The sequence below is a fragment of the Podarcis tiliguerta genome, assembly GCF_965153285.1.
Source record: "Podarcis tiliguerta genome assembly, chromosome: 1".
Lineage (NCBI taxonomy): Eukaryota > Metazoa > Chordata > Lepidosauria > Squamata > Lacertidae > Podarcis > Podarcis tiliguerta.
The window spans coordinates 40666581-40689677 of NC_139534.1; the positions used below are offsets into that span (position 1 = coordinate 40666581).

A 23097-nucleotide genomic window follows, 5' to 3' on the forward strand; every position below is an offset into this window, starting at 1 on the left:
GGAAGCTGAATGGCGTGATCAGTAGATATTTATACAAACTGAGCAAATCAATTGTGCTATATTTATGTAGTATAATTTCCTCTGCTTTGACAAGTAATGGGGATGCAATGAATTTTGTGGGATCGTGAAGCTCAGTCTTGCTGATATTATAAATCTTCAACACTACAAGCATTTGAACTCAGAGACAGGGGGAAATCTGGAGTCACACACCAGTGTAGTCTTTATTGAAATTCCAGTCTAAAATCTGGAAATCTGGAGTCACACACCAGTGTAGTCTTTTTTGGAATTCCAGTCTAAAACTTTGCCTGTTTTGGCCCCTAATACCCAATGAAAAATATAGGGTTTTCACGATCGGCTAAGGGATAGAGCAACATTTACCAGACATTCAGGCTATGTATCACTCTATCCGCTTTCAGTCTCTATGCTTGGTGCCTCCCACAGCCTAATCTAGCGCAACATCAACTACACTATATTGAACTTCATTAGCTTTCAAAGCTTACCTAGCTGCAACTGACCGACTTTCTGTGACTGGTACCCTTTTCCCCCCTAGTCTTTTGCTGTCACTGTGCTGCAAAAGTTCATGTTTTGTGAATGATGCTCTATGAAGCCCTTGATTTGTACACAGAACTCCCTTGGAGATCATTAGTTGCTCAAGGCCCTAGATTAAGGGCATGGCAGAATAATAGAAAATAACTTGGAACATTTTTGTCATCTTTCATTTGAGGATTTCCAATGTGTGGTATCAGATCCAAAATTAAGTCCTGAAGCACCTCTGTGAGGCAGATATCATTATCTGCTTTTTACAGGTGGATACACTAATGTAGAGGATGGTTAAATGACTTGCCTAAAGCCGCACAGGCTGCAATTGCAAAAAGCAAGTCTTACACCCTACAGCTTTGGCTGATAAATCCAACCTCCTAACCACTTGGTCATGGCCTTACCTTTGTCAGAATAACTATAGCGTGTCACCTACCCCACAAAGCACTTTCTGAAATTTCAAAAACACTGTACTTATTGATGTTGTTCACTTTCAAATTCCAAAATAAGGCATACAGAAACTCAGTATACTTGCAACTGTTTACATTTGCATGGCTTATCCATACTCTCCTGCAAAGTGTGGCCTACTGCATTTTCTTTTCCTTTAATGCAATCCTTCCAAAAGTTCCTCTCACAGCACTTTATCAATATAAATGAGGGGTAATCTTGCTTTGGAGTTTTGTCAAGTTTACCAAGTTGGGTTGCAAGGCTCTTTTGATCAACGCTGTGCTAGAAAGGGAGGTAAACTTGGCAAAACTGGCATGAAGAAAGTGACTTGCTTTGTAATAACTTTGTCAGTATTCCAAGGAAGACAGCTGAAACTGACAAAACTCTTGCTCTTAAAAGATTCAAGGAGGATCAGGGCCAAAGTACACGTACACCTATAGAAGCAAAGAATTGTTTAAACCTGGATCTGTCCCAATATAAAGAGGGAGGAGTGGGAAGGGGCTCCAGTTTTCAAGAGTAAAATGCTGTATCAACAACAAAATCTCAAGCTTCCCCATGATTGCCAATTCCTTCTCTGTACCTTGTACCCCACCTGTAATGGTTCTAGGGGTTGCTCGTGCGTAAGCCAGTGCAAACACCTGGCTGGGTTGCCTGCGTGAACCTTTTCTGTCCGGACAGCCACTCACCTGTGGCTGTCTCAATCGCTGGCAGAATCCGTCAGTGGGCGTTTCTTAAACTTCTTCCAGCAAAGAAGCTCTTTGACGCCTAGTCTCTTCCTACTCTCTCTGCGCGAAAGCCTTCTGCGCAAGGAGGGCGTAGGCAGCAGAGGACCTCTACTCTCCCCGCTGGTCCCCAAGGGGTCATGGGACTGCCTCGCCGCTTCCCCCATCTGCCCCCCTTCTCCACTGCTGCTACACTGATTCTCTTCCCCAGAAGATGGGCTGCCTCTCCCAATCCCGGGACGCTCTCTGGAATCCCTCTGGATTTTGCTCTCTCCCTCCAGCACTGATGGCAGTTCCCTGACACCACCCAAGGACTTTTTCCAGTGCAGCTGGAAATCCTGGTATGAGAACTCCAGTTAAATATATATGCTAAATATATATTAGTACAGGATTTAAGTTCATTGATTTCAATAGGTCTACACCATGTATGACTAACGTTAGATATCACTCTATGTGCTTCCTGTTTTATTTGTGTTGTATGCTATGCATTTTATTGGTTGTGTACCTATTGGTTGTGTCAACTATTTGTTGACTAACATCTGCCTTCCAAGTCAGTCAGCTAGTTTCCTTGGTTCGCTGGACTCAGCTAGATTGGTAAAGAAAAAGCGATTTATATGCATTGTATATGCGATATAACATTGTGCCACCAGACGGCGCTGTGGAGTCTGGTTTTTCTCTACCTGTTTTCCCTGTTGAAATTTACAACGAGTTTAACTGAAACACCTCTTTTATGTGTCTAGATCCAGCCCGTTTCACCAAATTCAACAGTACTGAGCAAAACCTTCATAAGAGTGCATGTTATGTTCTTGACCATGCTCATAAAATGCTACCAGTTATCATGCCTGCTGCTAGCCTTTTGTGGAATTCTCCCTACCCCTTGTAGTAAAACCCTCCTGTGTCCCTACTGATAGCTGATAGTCCCAATAGGTCCAAAATTCAGTGAGCTGCTAAATAACCTATGTAAGAGAATTCTAGTGTCTTCCTCTATCCTCTGCTAACTTAATGCTTAGGGATTCTCTCTCTTTCTCTCTCTAAGCTAAGCAAGAAGCATACAATGCTATTCACAATCGAAATAAATAAAAAAATTGTCCACCTTAGAGACCAACTAAGTTTGTTCTGGGTATAAGCTTTCGGGTGCGCGCACACTCTTCAGATACACTGAAACAGTTCTGGATCATTGGTCCAAGTGTTCAAAAAGTCACTTGGTGCTGAAAATGCTTAGCATACAGACAGATGTTTTGTTCCAATTCCTGATAGACAGTTGTCCATATCCGATGACTCCCTTTTGATTGACAGTCTAACAAAGGACTCATGTTTCAATGATACTAAAGTGCTATTCTCTTCTGGCCAGATCATTTTATGAGAGTAAGGGACTGGGTGGACTGGTAATGAATCTGTCAGGGTTTTTTCAAAAATTCTAGCAAAACAAAAGGTGAAGCATGCCACAGTACATCATGTCTTCATCAAGAAGCTACAGTTTGTTTACATGTTTAATGCTCTCCCCAAAATGTTCTTACCTCTAGCTATCTTTACTCATGCCCACATCAGCCCAGGTGCTTGACAATGGCAACCCCTCCTGTTTTTGAAGTCCCAGGCAGGCAGCAAAACAGGAAGTTCACTGAACCCTTGATGGCCCTCCATACACATAGCTGCAGAGCAGCATCCAGCTGGATAGATCTCAACATATGCAGCCCTGACATTGAGTTCTTTTTGTCATGAGCTTTTGGGGGAGGGTGTTTGGGATTTTCCAGCAGGGAAAAACACAACTCCCTTACTCTGTCGGGATTTGCTCCAAGATGTGTGTGCTGTAGCTGGGGTGCACTTCACATGGGCAAGCATCAGAAAGGCTAAACTAGAAGCAACTGGCATGATTAGAAACAGACTGGAATCAGGTAACAAAGCAAGGTACCAGGAGTCTGCTGTTGCTACTGAGTTATACAGTCTGAAGAGCTGGGGCTTTATATGTTCTGATTAACTTGTAGAATCAGCTGGAAGTACAAAAGCTGCAGAGGGCAAGAGAATCCACAAACAGAGGATGCCCTTTTACACAAGGCAAGAGTTGAGAACCTATGACTCTCCCAATGTTGTTGGACTTCCAGTCCCACCAGTGGGCCAACTGCATAGCCAATGATCAGGGATGATGAGTGCTGAAGTCCAACAGCATCCAACAGCAAGTTCCCCACCATTGCCCAAAGGCCGAGTATACCTTCCAAGGAAACAGGATGGTAGGGGTCCAGGAAGAAAGGTTCTGGAGGCTGGTTACTGGAGATCCAGGTTCGAGACCCTCTTTAGTACATGACACTCATAAACCCAACATGAGTAACTTAGGTGGTAGAAACAAGAAGGTAGAATTACCTGATGATGAACTATCGGAGCATGTTTGGCTGAAGATGTTGAATCAAAGCAGATTGCTGTTGTTGGCATCTGTCTGTCTTAGGAAACAATGCAGGAGTGCACCTTTAGAGGTGAAGTCGAACTGTTGGAAGGTTACAGCACCTGTTGTGGCTGAAGAGACCAATATGGGAGCAGCATGTCTTTTCACAGCTGGGGCAGATGAAGCATCTGGTTGTGCTGATGCAGATGTACCATAGCATTTCTTCTCTCTGCGCTCAATGGCATTAGGAAATAATAGCCATAACGTATGTGCATTCATGTCCAACATGTCTGGAAGTAAAAAATGAGAATGAGTAACATACTTTTCAAGGTTCATCTGAAAGGGGGTATATTTGCATGCTTAAGATGTTCTCTGTCAGTTCAGAATATCATCCATGATGTTATAGGTAGGACAAGACCCCGCCCGGTTCAAACTAATTATAATCCCTATATGTGCATCCCTCTCTGTTTGATTTAGAAAGAGCCTGTGATGTGTCCTGCTCAACAGCAGGAAAATCTGGTGTGTCTAGATCACGACACAAAAAAGCTAAGTTCACTTACTAGGTACATATCTCAAAGTGGTTTACAATAAAGAAAAATCAAAATAATCTAGATACATACACAGACAATAAGCATGATTTCAAATGAGTTAAGAAAAATCCAAATAACATATTATCCATATCCACAATATCAGAGAAAATCACTACACAGCACGATACAAATTCCCAACCAACATAAAAACCCACTATTCACACAGAATCTCATTCATTATCTATACTGTGAACTGGAATCAAAACCGCTGCCGTCCCCCGTCCCCCCCCCAGTCCTTGACACTTCATGATGCTAATAGAAACCTTCCGCATTCCATATCTTTGAATCAGTCATTTTAGCTACAGTGGTACCTCGGGTTAAGTACTTAATTCATTCCGGAGGTCTGTTCTTAACCTGAAGCACCACTTTAGCTAATGGGGCCTCCTGCTGCCACCGGAGCACGATTTATCCTGTTCTCATCCTGAAGCAAAGTTCTTAACCCACGGTAATATTTCTGGGTTAATGGAGTATGTAACCTGAAGCGTATGTAATCTGAAGTGTATGTAACCTAAAGCGTATGTAACCCGAGGTACCACTGTCCTCTTAAAGACAGGTTGATTCAAAAAGAAGCGCAGTCTAATGTAAGCTTCCCCCTTGGTATTTCTCCTGATAAAATGGTCGTGCAAGCCTACTGACAACATGATAAAGTTGTAAATAACACATCCAGAAAAAAGGTTTTTTCTATAACATATTCCAGGGTGAGACATGCCTTGCCATTTTATCATGTTGGGAGCCCTTTTTGCAGCTCACCATGTGAATATTTTAAGAGAAAGTCACCTTGAGACTTGCATAAAACAGCCCTGCAACAGTATTTCATAAATGGGACGGATATGCTACAGCAATGCCATCTTCCCCTTTATTGCACCTTGCAGATGAGGCCCTTCCTAATCCTTAAGGTCATCTTTCCTTTTCTCTGTCCATTGCCCTTCAGTGGCCTGGGCTCCTGCCTCTCTCCCTACCCGCAACTCCTGTTTTCTTCTTATGGGCTTATTTTTACTTTGTCTTTCTTGACTGTACTTGGTTCTCCTCATTTTTTTCCTATTTTGCCTCAAAACACACACATCCTCTCACACAACCCTTTTTATTTCAATTCCTACATTCAGAACAATGACAGGAGGCGCAGTCTCTTTATGCCCTTTAAAACTCTTCTGCATTTCTTAAAATTCCCTTTGGACAAAGCAGACACATACGTCAGATGAGTTCTCTGACATATCTTTTCTGCACAGCTATCACTTTACATACAGATAATTGAGTAACACTGACCTTTTATTCGCACTGTATGTGAGATGTTTTTAACGAGAGATGCCAGTTCATCATATTCTCTGTAAATTATTAAAGGAGCTAACATGGAAAGTTGCCTTAGACAAGGTTGGACTATTTGTACACCTAGCCCAGTACTGATGGACAATCTCTCGCCAGAGGCTCTGGCAGAAGTCTTTGGCATTATGAGATCCTTGTAACAGAAGCCACGGATGCAAAGCATGTGCTCTACCCCTAAGCTACAGTCCCTCCTGAAATATACTGAATAACAGAAGGCAGCCCTGTATAGCAAAGCTTTTTAAGGTTTAACGTTTTGCTGTGTTTTTATATAAGCTGGAAGCCGCCCAGAGTGGCTGGAGCAGTCATATAGGCGGGGTACAAATATTATTAATTGTGATTTCTTCCTCTCTTCTCTTCCCTTTCCTTCTTGATGTGCTTTTTCCTTAGGCAACATTGGACAATTACCCACATCAGAGTATAATGGGCTGGCCTTTGGTCCCATCTGCACTATACAATCAAAGCAATATTATACCACTTTAAATACCTGTGGCCGCTCCAAAAGAATCTTAGGAATTGTGGTTTATTAAAGATGCTGAAAGTTGCTAGGAGACCCCTATTCGCCTCACAGAGCTACAATTCACTGAGTTCCCTAGGAAGAGGGATCAATCGTTTAACAACTCTAAGAACTGTAGCTTTGGAAGGGGGATACGGGGTAACCTAACAATTTCCAGCATCCTTAACAAACCACAATTCCCAGGATTCTTTGGGAGCAGCCAAGACTCTTTAAAGTGATATGGTGCTGCTTTGAAATTATAGTGCAAATGGGGCTTTTATCTGCCGACATAAATCTGCATTTCTCTACGCTACATGTCAGAATTTTTTTAAATTAAGCAGCTACTATGTACTACCTATAATCCTTTTTTTAAAGTGTTGTAAAGTGCTTTCCTGATCTATCTTCCCCTGTATTTGACTATTTGCACTATTTGTACTTTTGCAGCATTGCATGGGGAAGCACTTCACACACCATATTTGTTAGGTATATTACCCCAGTGTGGGATACCACTTAGAAGTACTGAATGAGGAACGCTGAGAGCCAGATCTAAATCCTTGGTCAGTCATAAAACTTGGGACAATCACTATACCATACATTACACGTGAAGGGGGCCCATGTGTCCAAAGGGGCAGTGGGGCTGTGCTGCTGGTTCTGCCCCCATGCTGCATGGTGTCCTCAGGCGTGGGACCTGAGTGTGGGTGTCTCAGCAGGAGAAGCCTATACATATGAGCTTCCATGAGAGCTAGAATCCCAGTGGTACAGGGTTCCAGCACCCATGGAAGTCTACATGCAGAGGCTTCCTCCTCTGCTCAAATGCCCATGTTCCATTCATGGATGCCAAAGGAGGGAGCCAGGAAAGATGTGTGGCATCAAGGGCAGGGCCATCAGCCCCCATTTTAATGCATGGGCCCCATTCATGTAAATAACACTTTAGGGGGACTCATGTCTCAGTCTAAACTGACTCGCTGGGTTGTTTTGAGTATCAAATGGAAAGCAGGGAAAGAACATGTGTTTACAGCATTGCATTGTAGCCCATATGGGCATCTCTGCTGCTTACCTGGATAGGGATGGGGTAAGAGCAGGGCAATAGGAAGGGCAGGTCTGTGCAGACACAGCAACATAACCATTCCTGCAGAGGATCCCATGCAACCCCAATAAAGGAAGCTGTTCCACCGCCAGTGTGGTGTAGTGGTTAAGAGCGGTAGTCACGTAATCTGGGGAACCGGGTTCGTGTCTCCACTCCTCCACATGCAGCTGCTGGGTGACCTTGGGCCAGTAACACTTCTTTGAAGTCTCTCAGCCCCACTCACCTCACAGAGTGTTTGTTGTGGGGGAGGAAGGGAAAAGGAGATTGTTAGCCGCTTTGAGACTCCTGAAGGGGAGTGAAAGGCGGGATATCAAATCCAAACTCTTCACATGGGCCACTGCTTAGCATTGTCCTAAGCACCTTAAAGCAAGGGCAAGATTTAAACACAAAAATCAATATTTTTAGCAATATTTGTATTTCCGTAGAATGCAAATCAACACTAAGTCAATGCTGTTACCTCAGTCACCACCTTCACTCTTCTTCAGTTTTGCTTTCCCTACTGTCAGAAGGAGATATATCTCTTTTGTTTATGTGCCTGTGACATAAAAGGGCCAGATATACTGGTGGTGCTAAATATATCACCTGGTTGCATCCAAGGAAATGTGTGAGGCTCTTCCATTGGTTCAGCTGGGACCAACTACCCCAGGGCAATTCTCACCACATGACTGACCCCACCAAGAGCCAATCCACTTTAAATACATCAGATGGAGAAGGAGAGAGAGAAAAGCCCCTTCATCCAGCTGCCTGAGACCAATTGCCATTTGCTTACACACACAATTTGCTGGTGCCTGAATTTGCTTCTTTCTCTTTTTGTATTATACCTCCTAGACTATAAGCCCCCCCCCCCCCCGAACGATTTGCCAGAAAGGCAGTATATTATCATGCATGCAAACCAGTTTATAAGAAAAAGTACAGAGATGTTTTTTAAAAAAAATAACAGCTTAAGTCTAAGAAATGCATGGTATCAAAATACAATAAAATACTGAATCACAACACTAAGCAGATACTGAGAGAGAGAGAGTGGGGGAAATAAAACATTGGGGGAAGCCTGATTATACAAGCAAGTTTTAAAAAGGTGTTTGAAACAAGCTATGGTTGATTTGCCCTGAATCACAAGAGGGAGTGGTGGGAGGATGTGGAGAAAGCTTATTTCCATGATGTAATCACCAATATCTAAATGCTCTCATTAATATAATAAATACATTTTAAAATTGTCACCATCAACATATCCATCATAAAAAGACCAGGTGGCATTGTATCTTTTGGACCAACTGGTTGTTTACAGCTTTTACAAGCTTTTGCTAGGCGCAGGTCCATTCCATCGTGCACAGGTGTTCAGCAGCAAAACTGAAATAGATTTTGTTACAGCTCCAGATTGCCAGGGGTGCTCAGATCAGAGAACAAAGAGGACTAAAGTTCTTCAGAAGTCCCTTGGCTGCTATATACCACATGTTTTCAAACATACATTTATATGCCAAATTGTTCAGCGCTTCTTAACTGTACAATAAGTGGTTTCTTGGTTTGATTTCAGATTTTGGCCATGCCAGAGTTAATCCCTCCCTAGGGTTATTCTTCTTGATGGCATAATAGTTATCTGAGCAAATTTGTCTGTGCCATGCCTTTGACCACAAAAAAACGGTTAAAAACATTACGCCCATATGATTACCTAATACCTAAAGACCAATGTGGTTTTGAACTGGGAGTTGCGCCAATTTTTAGACAGCGGAACTCAAAGCAACAAATGAGTGAGCGTGTCCATGGTTACGTTGCCCTAAGCGACAGCAGGGGACCTTTCTAGAAGCAATGAGGCAGGTAGTCGACTTATCCTCAGGGTCCCTCAGATGTACCAGTATTTCTTCCTGTTTTGAAACGGGTATCAAAGTATCTGATAGCACACAACGTCCTGAACAGACTGTACCCAAGATATTTTTAGCATACCAACTCTACTGTTCAGTGTACTATTTTTCTAACCTTGTGTTTAGTTCTGAACAAACCACTTCAGAGATACCTCCTAGACATAACACAGATTTGACGTTTGTCAAGTCCTGGGGGACACAAGAATCAATCTCTTCCATGCTGTAGGCTCAGCTTAATTTCTCCTTAATTTCCAAACCATGGAACAGTTGGTGACCCACCAAACTCAACATAGCTCACCAACCATTGTATGGCAACCACCCAAAGCTTGCTAGACCTCTCCTGGCTATTTGGGATTACAAAAAAAAAAAGGGAAGGGGGAGTTAAGGATCTCAATGGCTACTAGCCACAATGGTTATGTTCTAACTCCACTATCAGTGGCAATATGTCTCTGAATACCAGTTGCTGGAAATCACAGGGAGGAAGGGTGCTGTTGTATTCAGGTCCTGCTTGTAGGCTTCCCATAGGCATCTGGTTGGCCACTGTGATAACAGGATGCTATATTAGACGGGCCTCTAGCCTGATTCAGCAGGGCTCTTCTTACGTTCATATGATAGCCATGGAAATTAAACTTGGTCTCCATCTACAGAGGCAGCATACGTCTGAACACCATTTGATGAAGGTATAGGATGAGGTGAGAGCTGTCACCTTTATGGCCTGGCAAGTAATGGGCTTTGTGAAAGCATCTAGTACATTGTTGGAAGTACAGAATTCTTGACCTAATCCAGCAGGGCTCCTCTTATGGGATCTTCTAAGTAGGTCATAATAACCATTCTTCAGTACAGGCAAAATCAAATTGTGCTTAGCACTAAATAAAGGCCCAAAATTAGATTTCGAAACAAGCCTATTCAACTTGTAACTTGCCATTCACATTGACCAACACCTTGAAGAGTTTTCATGGAACTTTCACATCAGGAGGAAAGCCAGAGTCACGTCTGCTTAAGCAAGTCTGAGCCAAGAGGGCCTGTTGCTCAAGGTGAAGCAATGACACAACTCAGGTAATAATGCCTATCATTTTGACTGTCTTCCTAATCCTGATCTGATGTCAGATCTGGAAACGTCCTGGAAATGCATCCTGCATTGCCCTGCTATGTAATCCTCAGAGATAAAACTGTCAGCTTGTGCTGGCACACAAATGGAGACGTGTTTGCTAGAAAGATTAACTGAGTTGCTCAAAAGCATTTTGTCAGGGTCAGTTCAGTCTTAGCAAGCAGTAAACTATCCCACAGGAGAGCAGATTTTTCTTCCTCTTGAACATAACACCCTACCCAATGGAAGAAAATAAGACCACGGCCTTCTTTGGGGTTCCCTTCTGAGTTCTGTTTGGGACTCTGAAATACAGCTCTGTCCATTTACGAGGTGATTTCCAGGCATCAAATTAGCTCACACAATACCCCTCTGAGGCACTTAAAACAGCATTATCCCATTTTACAGATGGATGAGTTAAGGCATAGGGGTTAAGTGCTTTGCTGGAGGCCACAAAGGGAGCCATAGAGAAAATAGTCTTGCTTCTGCTACACAGCACACAGCATGCCTTCATTGCACAGGCCATTAGACAGTAGTCACTCAGTAACAAGCACGTGGTTTGGATGAGCAAAATGGAAGAATCGCAATCAAAAGTAGGAATAGTTGGGTGACAATAGTGGTGCATACCTCCCTTGGTACAGTGTCATGGTTGGAATGGGGCAGGCACAGGCAAACTCAACCCTCCAGATGTTTTGGGACTACAACTCCCATCATCCCTGACCACTGGTCGTTAGCTAGGGATGATGGGAGTTGTAGTCCCAAAACATCTGGACCGTCAAGTTTGCCTATGTCTGGAATAGGGGATACCTTTTCCATTCCATTTGTCTGCCGCAGAAAGAGAGGTGTAACAGAACATTTGTTTTTCATTATCCCAGGGCCCACCCCCATCCTCCTCAGCAGTGAAAACAGGCCCCTTTGGCTCCTCCTTCCTCTCTGTTGCCAGCTATTAGTAACCATTCCATCTGGCTGCAGCAACAGGGGTGACACAGCTGAAACATATAGGACCATAGGATGCTGCTTGATGCCTCCTGTGTGAGTGGAAGTGCTCTTTCTGTTCACGGCAAGGACACGGATGCAACAAAGACTCCTGCTGCCATAAGCTTGGCTCTTATATCTATAGAATAATGTGACTAAAGACGCTTTTAGTTCATCTTTTCAAAAGCTAGTCAACCATTTCAGCAGTTACATTTAAGTGTCACACTTCGTTCATCAGCGAATGTCATAAACATTTTGTAATCATTCAACAAGTGTGTGCTAATGATTCACAGATGCCTGATATGCTATTATTGTAAAGGCACTTAAGGTTCCACACTGTAAATTGCACATTTTCAAAAACTTCTAACAAGTAGACTTGATTTTAATTTTCACAACCTATTCCATGGTAGCAGAGCATTTAATGCAATCAACAAATGAGGAGAAGTGCTGTTTTTTTTCCAGAAAAGATTTGTTGCACACACAGAGAATGAGATGCTTTTGCTGACATAGCCACCTCTTTTATTGCTTTGGAAATCATTAATCACAGACTTCTACTCCTTTTCAAAAGAAGCTTTTCAGACAATTCCCCCCATCCCTTAAATATAGTTTGAGTAACAACAGGGACTATACATTTTTTAAAAGCCAACTCCAAAAGACCATAATCCCAAAACTACTAACTGTGGAGGAATTCCAGTGAAATTAATGCCAAACAAATGAGTTGTGGACTCCAGTCCAAGGCTGCAGTACTAAGCCATTGACTGGTAAGTAAGGTTTGCTTCAAACACGACATGTTTTCTACACAGAAGCAAACACATTGATATCATAAAAAGCATGGAACTCATGCATGGATTTGACTTCTTATGAGAAGCCACAACCACAACCAATCACCTTTTCCCTACATGTGCACACTCAGTGAAATGGTTGTGCATTGTTATCTGCATGTTGGTTTGGGCGGGGAGGGAGGTGGTTCCCCTGTTCTGTCCTCGAAGAAAACGCCTAATACTTCAAGCAACCCTAAGTTTCATCAAAAGCAGCAGAGCACAGTTCCGATTCCCAAATAAATGAATGATCGATCTTATAGTCATTGACATTTGAAAACTCTGTTCTTGAAGACCCTTGCCTTCAAGGGAGTTTTTCATCGAACCAATAAAGTCACCTTTGACCTTCTTTTGACTGCTGAATGAGCTTAATTTGTGAACCAGCAAAGTAGAATAGGAGGGGACAACCAGCCTCTGTGCCAATTCAATGTAGCAAACCTTGACTTTATTGCTGGACCTGTAAGTAAATACTCTAGTCTAGAGTAAATAGTAGAGTTTAGAGAAAAGTCTGTAGACCAGGCATAGGCAAACTCCGGCCCTCCAGATGTTTGGGACTACAATTTCCATCAATTGTAGTCCCAAACATCTGGAGGGCTGGAGTTTGCCTATGCCGGCTGTAAACAGTTGCCTCTGGCCCACCTGCTAAAGGGTGAGCTTCAAGGCCAGGAGATTCAAGTTGTGTCCCAACATGCCCATTTGCTGCAAAGCAAGTTCTTTGGTTTCCATTTCCAGTTATAAACATGGGACTGGGGTGGGAGAGACAGGAATACTGATTATTATGATGCTGGTTTTTGGATGGGGAAAGTCTTTTTCAGCCTGACAGACCATTCATTCCCTCACAGGGAACTTTCCAAGAGCTGCATGCCAGTGCTGGATGAGGCCCAAAAGCAAGAAGTGAGCAAAGTTGGAAAGAAACTGGGAGAAGCAAGAGATTTGTGTATTTATCTATCTATCCCTCATACAGTCATACCTCAGGTTATAGATGCTTCAGGTTGCGTTTTTTCAGGTTATGGACCGCCAAAACCCGGAAGTACCGAACACGTTACTTCCGGGTTTCGGTGGTCGCTCATGCGCAGAACTGCTAAATCATGCTTTGCACATGCACAGAACTGCCGAATCGCAACCCGCGTGGCTCACGTTGGCAACCCGAGGGTCCACTGTATATTGTTCTTTGTTGAGAACGCCCCAGGATGGTTTACCGCAATAAACATATCAAAACAATACAGTAAAATACTGTCAGGTGGAACTAAGGCTCCCCACACCTGTTTTAGAGTGGTTTGTACGTCCTACAGAAAATCTGTAAATGAAGTCATCTGTCATTCTATCAGATCAGTAGAATTCTATCAAAGATGTCCTTATCACTGAAATTCATAAGACAGGTTCAAATTGGATGGTGAAACATTTCTGCTTCAGTCCTTGGGCTCTTCAAAACATTTAGCTAAACCAGCAGTGTAGGACCCAATTTAATGATTTGACTTTTTTCCCATTTTTTCACGTTGTCACCTTTCCCCATCCTTACCTACACTGCTAACAGTCCTGCCTAGAAAACCTTCAGTATTGCAGTATGGGAACTGCAATTCCCAAGAGCTGGGGAGGCCTGTGTAAAACTTCCTTCTCCATATTTTTCCACTTCTATTTTAAAAAAAGGAAATGAAATGCCACAGGTGCAACCCACCTTAAGTCACTTGTGCAACCTACTTATTGGCCCAGTCAACAATCATGTAGATCAGTGTAGATCTGTGCTCCTGAAGCAGCGACACACCAAGATCCTATAGAGCTATGCCCCCCGACTGAAGAACTGCAGGTTATACAGAAAGGGGGAGCAACAAAAATTATCAGAAGTCCAGAAGTTCATATGAAAAAAGGCTTACGAGGTTAGGTTCAGGGAGAAAAAAAACAATGTCTAAAGGAAGGCGAGTGTGGCAATTGTTTCTCTCTGAAAACACTGGAAAGGCAGTAAGAACAGCTAAACGACTTTTTCACACAGCTCATAGTAGTTAATGTATGAAATCCTTTGCCACAAGGTATAGTGATGGTTGCAAAAAAATTGCACAACAAATTGTGGCAGCAATAACAAACTTATGCATGGAAAGTGCCGCAAACAAGTGCAGACACCAGTGATTCTGCATTAGTTTCCAACTGTTAAGCAGTGTGTGTGTGTGTGCGTGTGTGTGCGTGTAACACACCAAACTAGCAGTACACACCGGGATTATGACCACAGTTGTGACAAAGACTTCTTTGCTAGAATTGTACAAATGAAAAGCATACATGACCCTTGCCTGTTCAAGGCAAACAAAGGCTTCACCAGTGCTAGTTAATGCGGTATTTTACATCTCTCCGGTATTGTGGGTGTTGATAAATAGTTTTCTAGTTGGATCTTCCTTAATTTGGCACTATGTTGTTAATTATTATTATTATTATTATTTTATGTTTTTATTATTATCAACATCATTATCCTTGCTTACTCTTCTTGCAACCCATTCTTATGTATGCAACTGTCATTTGAGTTCAACAGACTAATCGAAAATAAACATGTACAGGATTGCAGTTTTGGCAACTTTTATAGATTACGAATCAAGTTTAGATGGTGTGGGTGGGTGGGTGTTTGTACATATATATATATATATATATATGGAACAACACCTCCATGTTCACTGAGTACCAAACAACGGAGAAAGAGCAAACTATGACTATGTAAATTTAGCCTGTCGCTTTCGGAGACCTCTCCTTAAAACGAACATGATCTGCATCTTCTAAGGATGGCTTTTTCTTCTCGTTGCTAACAATATTTCTCTGGGGTCTGATTTGGGTTGCTTCCCTCTTTTAGTATACGTGGAATCCCTGGCGACACGAACTCAGTCCTCAGCCTTGGATTCTGGAAAACGAATCCCTCTTAAGCGGAGCTGTAGACTCAGTGGGCAAACGCAAGTGAAAGGATTTGCATCCCTTGCAAATCCATTAGGGACTTCCCTCCCCCCAGGCATGTAGTCCGCGGCGACGACCTCATGCAAGAAAAGCTCGGCGGTGTCCCTTGGCGCATGCTCAGGAACCACGCGGAGTACCTCCTTTGCACGCTCTGCCGATCGCTCGCTTGCTCGCCCTCCTACTCTTAACCGCGATCCCCACCCTACCCCTCCCTTACGGACTTGGAAGGAGGCGCCTGCTGCCTTGCGGGCTGGCTCCGAGGGGAGGGCGCCTTTATAAGGAGCGCGGGTGGCGCCGGCGCGAGAACTTTAGTTTGTTTGTGTTTGGTTCGGCAGCTGCAAGTGGCGAGGCGAGGCTGTGCCGAGAGAGCACGGGAGCCATGGATCGGAGCGCGGGTGTAAGTGTGGCGCGACGACGGAGGGGTGGAATGACTGAATGAATGAGAAAGAGTGTTCGGACTGGAGGGCTGTGGAGATGCCGCTTTCCAGTGGCGCGCGTTGCCTAACTGAGCGGGATGTCGCGGGAAATAAGGGAGAGCCCAAGCACAGCCATGCGGCTGTTTCGGTGGTAATAATCACAATAGTAATCGTGTTGGACGTGGGTGACGCCTCCGCTTCTCCAAGAGGCGAAGAGATGGGAGCGCGCTCATTCCTCTTTGCAAGCAAATCTGCTTCTGAGCTTCTAAGGCTCCTAGGGACTCTTACAATAAAGCAGATTCTCGCCCTTTGGCAGTAGATCGGGACTGCACCTTGCAATAATAGCCGGCGCAGTAGCCTTGCAAGAGACTGTAGAAAAGTCGCCCCCGGACTTTGCCCTCTTTTTTAAGGCTGGGGGGTCGAGGCGGCCGTGGAGCGCGTGCTCGTGCACCCTTCCGTGCGTCCTTTTTTTCAGTTTCCCTTAGGGAGAAATTACATGGACAGGAACGCGACTTGCTTGCACGTAAATGTGCGCGAGTTGGGGTTGGCGGTTTGAGATCTTCCCCACAACGCAATAATAAGTAGAATCCTAGATGGACCTCTGGCGGGGTGCGCGCGTGGTTTGCAGCCCGAGGAACCTGTTGCGGGGGGGAGGGCATGAATCACTTAACTAAAACGGCAGCTTGCCCTTAAAAAAAGTCTCATGTTTACATACTGCCCCCCAAAAAACCAAACTTTTTTTGGGCATGCCTTCTGTCTCTGTTAGGCTTGAGAGCCAGTTACGGGAGAAAGCAGCTCACCACCACCCCTTTGCTTGTTTATAGCTGCATCCTATTGAATTCCGAAGGATTATTCTGCGGCGAAACTTTGGCGGTGGCTCTCCCATCTTCCCTGCGCGCGGTTAGAAACGCGGTGACTTCGCTTTGGCTGCACAAAGCGAGGAAAAGTTAGAAGGTGGATTGAGCGCGTTTGAGCACTCTTGAAGCCGTCTTGCCTTTCCAGTTCTCTTCAGTCCTAAGCTTGCATTGCTACAAAACCAGAGGAATGGTGCAGAACTCGCTGAAGACAGTGGGAACTCATATTTAGAAATGGGCTATGTCTACTCATAAGTGAGCCCTGCCTTAATTCAGTGGAGTTCACTCCCAGATTAGAGGATTTAGGACTGCAGCCTTTCGTCATTATGAGCAGTAACGATTTCTTCTTAAGTTTACCTGTCCCAAGTTAAACACGCAGCGGGATCTGTGTGATGGATCCGTTTAAGATTGGGGAGGTGGAGCCAAAGGGTGGCGGAGGTTAGCTAGAGGAATATTGTGATTTGTGTAAGTTTGCTTGGAGGGTATATCACACCAGGTGGTCAATGGCTGTTTAGAATCATCAAATTGTAGAGTTGGAAGGGACCCCAAGGGTCATCTAGTCCAACCCCCTGCAATGCAGGAATCTCAACTAAATCGTACATGACAGAATAATACCAACTTCAGTTGTTAGCTAAATGGGTAACAGATTTGGTTCCAAAGATTACTTAACATTCAGCAAAGGATTTCTAGACCTCAACAAAAATTCCTGATTAAGTTTTTGAGCCCTTGCATGCTTGGAGATGTGAAGATCTAAAGGGTCCTAGTTCATTTGCAGTTTGAATATCTGTGTTCAGCCTGGGGAAGAGATTTCTCTGTTGGAAAGCAATGTTGGCGCTTCAGGTTTGATCCAGGATGGCCTCCTTTTTAAAAGTTGTTAAAAATAAATAAATCTGTGGCCCAAATAAAAATAGATGTGCTTTGAATTGGCCTACAAAGTTGCTTGAGTTCTGTTGAAGTGTGAGGGCAAAGATTGTGCAAGAGATGCAGAGGGTGGAGGGAATCTCAAAAGTCTTGGGTAGCAGCAGCTGTGCCCAGGTAGCCACTCCCTCCCTTGGCTGTTATTCGCTGTCTGAGTGTTCAAACGGCTGGTGGTTTCCTGAGATGCCCTTCTCATGTCACAAGCTTGTGCAAGAGACTGGGGGAAAAACCTCAATGCCTGAGGGGGCAGGGGCTGTACCTAGATGGCCACGCCCTCCCCTTGCTTTTCTTTCCCTGTCCGCTTGGCTGGTGGTTTCCTAAGATGCCCTTTCTCTTGCTACTTCTTTTTTTTTTCTTCTGTTGGCGGGCAAAATTGAAAAATGTCCTTTCCCTCCTACTGACACGCAGTCCTATGCAACAACCACGGGGGAACGGTAATCTAATGAGGACTTAGGCTTGTCCATTTTGCCCAACATCCTCATTATTCTCTGCCCCATCCTCTAGTGTGTGTGTGTGTGTTTGCTCAACATCCAACCCAGTGAGTTTCCATTAAGTCACAGGTTTCCCCACTTCATTGTAACTTGTTAGTAGGCCCTAATAAAGGTCCTTTGAGTTGGCCCTATGGATGTTCTTGGATTTTCCTCTTAATGGATCAGTAATCCATTATCCCTTTCCTAGACTGCTCCAGGTCATATTATGTGAAACTGTATAGCACAGTGCTCTGCATGGCTAATGAAAACTTTGTATAAAAACTTTGCTTCAGGTTCATAAACAAATTTTCTGACCAGCATTTTATTCCATAGAGGAAATACTGAAGGCAGTCTGGATGTTTGCTTTCATATCCCAAGTTGAAGCTCTAGTGGGTGGCTTTTGTAAATCCATTATAATGCCTACTTCTGTTTCAAAATTAGTTTCTTGTCATTAAGATAAATAGGGAACTAATGTTCATTTTTCTACTGTACATCTGGGAATCACTTCAGTCATGATGACTTGACTTCATAGATAGCACTTCCATCTAGAAAAAACCCTGCAGACCACATGTGATCCCCATTGTGTATTATTTTGTTCATAGCCTACACATAGATGCAATGGAAAGCAGTGATTGACAGTATTGCAAGTATATCACATGTGCTCTGATCTAACTTGCCTGTAACAGTTGTCACCTGTTGCACTATGTGCACATGATTTGCAAGATTTTATCTAGTGATCCATGAAGGAAATTCCTTGTGTTTGAAGAACAGCGGGGAAAGAAATTGAAAAATTCCAAATTAGTCTGGAACTAATTTGCGCAGCTAGTTTCCATTTCTTATCTTGAAAGATTCATGTTTTCTTCCTAGTTTTTGGTTAGGTCACTGACCGTTCTTGGAAACTAAAATATGTGGTCTATATGTTAAGAAAAATTGAAAGTTTACAAAAAGGAACTAGGCTGTTATTGTTTATAGTTGCAGAATTAGGAGCTTTAAAGGCAGAATGACAGAACCCTTGGGTACACTACAGTAGCAAAGCATAAACAATTAAAAGAGAACCTTCCTTGTCTGTTGCAACTAATAAAAGTATAATAAATGTTCTCAAAAGCACTGCTTCCATCACTCTAATTTCCCTAAGAGTCATAGAAGAAAAGACTGACAGTTAGTGGCTTAAGGTCACCTCGAGGTACTCTTGAGGATTTGAATCCTGGTTGCCAAATCTAAGGTGCTATCTGCTATACAACATTGACGCTTGCTGCTAGTGAGTGTACACTAACTCGTAAGCTCTCTCGCTGTCATCTAACTAGTTTTCTTTTAATTCTTCTACAGATGTCTTCTGCATACTTTTTTGACCTTTCTGACAATAGTACCGATGAGACCGGCTCTGGTGACGATGGCAACTACCAAGGAGAAGCATGTTTTGGACAGGAGAATGCCGATTTCAACCGGATCTTCTTGCCCACAATCTTCTCCATCATTTTCTTGACAGGAATCATTGGCAATGGCTTGGTTATTGTTGTCATGGGCTATCAGAAGAAGCTGAAGAGCATGACTGACAAGTATCGAGTACATCTCTCAGTGGCTGACCTCCTGTTTGTAATCACTTTGCCCTTCTGGTCTGTGGATGCCGTGATCGGCTGGTACTTCGGCAACTTCTTGTGCAAAGTAGTCCATTGCATTTATACGGTCAACCTCTATAGCAGTGTCCTGATCTTGGCCTTCATAAGCTTAGATCGATACTTGGCAATTGTGCATGCAACCAACAGCCAGAGACCCAGGAAGTTGCTGGCGGAAAGGATCGTCTACATTGGTGTCTGGCTGCCAGCTCTGCTTCTGACTGTGCCCGATATCATCTTTGCTAGCACAAAGGTCACTGGTGAGCCGGGTGTAAAATACGTATGCCAGCGATTTTACCCTCACGAAACCTGGACAATTTCCTTCAGGTTTCAGCATATTATAGTAGGCCTCATCCTGCCTGGTCTTATAATCCTGACTTGCTACTGCATTATCATTTCCAAGTTGTCACAGTCAAAAGGCCAACAGAAGCGCAAAGCTTTGAAGACCACAGTCATCCTCATTGTTGCCTTCTTTGCCTGCTGGCTACCATACTACATTGGCATCAGCATAGACACCTTTGTCTTCCTTGGAGTCATCCAGAACGGCTGTTACTTTGAGGAGGTTGTGCACAAATGGATCGCCATTACTGAAGCGCTGGCATATTTCCATTGTTGCCTGAATCCCATCCTTTATGCTTTCCTGGGTGCCAAATTCAAGACATCTGCCCAAAATGCTTTGACCTCTGTTAGCAGAGGCTCAAGCCTTAAGATTCTCTCCAAAGGCAAGCGAGGGGGACATTCTTCTGTTTCGACAGAGTCTGAGTCTTCGAGTTTCCATTCCAGCTAACAATATATTTCATTTTCTCTCAATATTTGTAAAATTGGGACTCTATATATATATATTTGTTCTACGTGATTTTGGAGGTTGAACTCCTTCAAGATAATGTACAAGTTTATTCCCAGACGGAATGTTGTATTTGCTTTTAGTTTTCTGTGGGATTTAATGGACTTATTTATAAAATTAAAAACTGTACATCTTGGTGAGTGTGTGTGTCTAGGAGGCAGGGCCTGAGTATGTGGCTAGGAGATAAAAGTTTTACTGCTTGTCTGTCTAGTTGTGCAGATGTTGAATAACGGTTGCGTTTGAGTTTTTTGTATATAAAAGACGTATTTTCAGTGTACTGGTTGAAAGAAGGCATAATATTTTATACAGATATTTAGGCCTCTGGCCCAGATTGCATAAGCTGTTTTGGTTTACACTAGTTTTATTGCATTGCAGAAAGTGGGTGCAATCCACATCCTACAGGAGGCAAATATCAAAATGCATAAAATTGAATGCAGCTGGATTGCACCCAGTGACACTTACAACCAAAGTATCTTCTTGTCAAGTGCTCTTTTGATAGCAAATTGGTTTGCAAATCTTTTGCCATTGTAAAGTTGTAAATAAAAGTTTGTGATAAAAGAAAACTACTTGGGATTGTGTTTTCATTTTGGAGCTTCTTATTTATTTCCTTTTGTCTTGCTTGGAATTTCAGTTAGTAATTATAGGGTATTTTAAATTCTAGAAAACCTGGTGCCCACCAGAAGTTAAGCTACAGGTCTAGTCATCCCTGACCATACTGTCTGGGGCTGATGGAAGTTGTATTGTATTAACATCTGGAAGGTACAACATGATTCTAGACAAACTATCATTCTTGAGAGTATTGCTAGGGATGGGGGATACCTGTGATGCCATATTATATGTCCATTCCTTAATATTGAGTAAAACAGTCCAAACTTTGCTTTTCTGACTTGCACCAAAACATTTTGCATGTCTACACAAGCCACTCTGCCCTGTACTAAGAAATAGCCCCTAGTCTTTGAAATCAACTATTGTTCTTCCTTCTCAAGGTTAGATTCTGATTTGTGGTCTTGAGTTTGGGGGTCATTGACACCAAACCCAATTTCTCTGTGTGTGTGTTTTCCCTAGGATGCTGGTGATTTGTTTATTGTTTACACAGCCTTGCAGCAGTAAAACAACCTACTTTCCCCTTGCCCTGTTTGCTCTCTCCCATCCATTGCCTCGTTCTGTTTATGTTGGGGGTGGTAAATGTAGTTCTTCAGATTCAGTTGGGCTGCCAACTTCCATTACTCCCAGCCAGCAAGGCCAATGGTTGGGAATTATGGGAGTTGTAGACCAACAAAGTTGGGAGAGCTACTGATGTCTCAAAACCACCTCTTTCTAACCAAAGCTCCTTATTTCTGAATGCACAGAGCCAGAAAGAATACAACGATTTCTTTTTTTCAGAGCCGAGAATGCTATTCTGGCACAATTTCAAAGTTATTGAATTATTTTCTCACCCTTAGAAGGCATTGCAAAAGTCAAGAGGAGTTGAGTGCTCCCATAATTTTGGGACAGCAAGTAGCTAATATCACCTCTTAAATTAAGGCTAGAATTTTAATTTTTAACCATATCCTGTATGTGTAAACTTGTCTCTGCCTCCATTAAATCAATTTGGGACTAAATGGAGAAGAAACTTGTCTATATTTGTAATAGGCCTACACTCAGGAAGCGGGGTGGGGACACCCTTTAAGCCCCCCTGGCCTATACAGTGATCTTTTGGGGATGAGACATTAATGGCTTTGGGTGAACTTGCATTCTCCACTGAGCACTTTTGCAGGTGTCGTTTCATAGAGCACAACAAATGTAACTGTCAAGTAGGGCTTTTTTGACAGGAAACCGCAGATAATATGATTGTACAAGATGTGGATGCAGGCACATGTTTCTCCCTCATAATTCTAGAACACAGACTTGTTCAATGAAGCAAGACTTGCTTGTAGTTTCCAGAAAAAGGGAGTTGGTAGCTAACTTGAGGAATTCGCTGAACAAAGGTTTGGGGATGTGGTTCACTTTAAGTGACACTAGGAAGGGACTAAGCAAATAAGCAGGAATGGGAAACCTGTGGCTCTCCACATAAGGAGTTATGGGAGTTTGTGAGTCCAACAGCTGAAGACCCACAACTTCCCCATCTTTCACAGGATGAATGTTAGCTGTGATCACTGCAGAGATTGTATACCTCTGAATGCCAGTTCCTGTGGACAAAGAAGGGGGACCCTGGTGCCTTCAGGACCTACTTACGAACTTTCTGGAACTACTGTTGAAAGCAGATATTATTTTGATCCATACCAGCAGTGCTTGCTTACTGACATTCTTATTTTTTGCATTTATTGGCTATCCATATAACTTGGTTTTCTGGGCAGCTGACCAACCTTTTCAGAATTCCAAGAGCAATGCAAAGTTTAAACAGTAAAAACTAGTCATAAATACTGCAAAATTGTAACAAACAACAGCAACATAAGCGCAGCAGCTAACTACAAAATCATAACAAGGGGAACAATTTGGTAGAAGAACCTAGAATCCCAAGAGAACTATACAAAACTGCAATTAAAAGGACTCTGGGAACAAAAAGGCATTTACCTGGTACCTAAAATGATCATAAATTAAACACACTGCTTCAGTGGGGATATGTGACTGACATGACATTGGGTCAAAGCAAGAGGAAGCATGATCACGAAAAGGGAGAGATGTCAATTATTTAGACAGCCTTTCACAGCAGGAGGACCCTAACCCTAACCCTCACATTCACTAAAAGTATGCACCATATAACTGGCACAATGA

The 23097-nt window shown here is 43.1% G+C and overlaps 2 protein-coding genes across 3 annotated transcripts in view; both read left to right on the forward strand.

Moving 5' to 3' along the window:
* DARS1 (aspartyl-tRNA synthetase 1) overlaps positions 1-23097 on the forward strand; it is a 276033-nt gene that overhangs the window by 160240 nt on the left and 92696 nt on the right. The window lies entirely within an intron of this gene.
* On the forward strand, positions 15364-20906 carry CXCR4 (C-X-C motif chemokine receptor 4). 2 transcript variants are annotated; one of them, XM_083453785.1, is made up of 2 exons: positions 15364-15625; positions 19213-20906. In XM_083453785.1, the coding sequence occupies exons 1-2, from the start codon at positions 15608-15610 to the stop codon at positions 20284-20286; spliced, it is 1092 nt and encodes a 363-aa protein (XP_083309911.1). In that variant the 5' UTR covers positions 15364-15607; the 3' UTR covers positions 20287-20906. The 2 variants fall into 2 exon arrangements, with proteins under 2 accessions (XP_083309911.1, XP_083309912.1); XM_083453786.1 differs by lacking the exon at positions 15364-15625 and adding an exon at positions 15641-16963.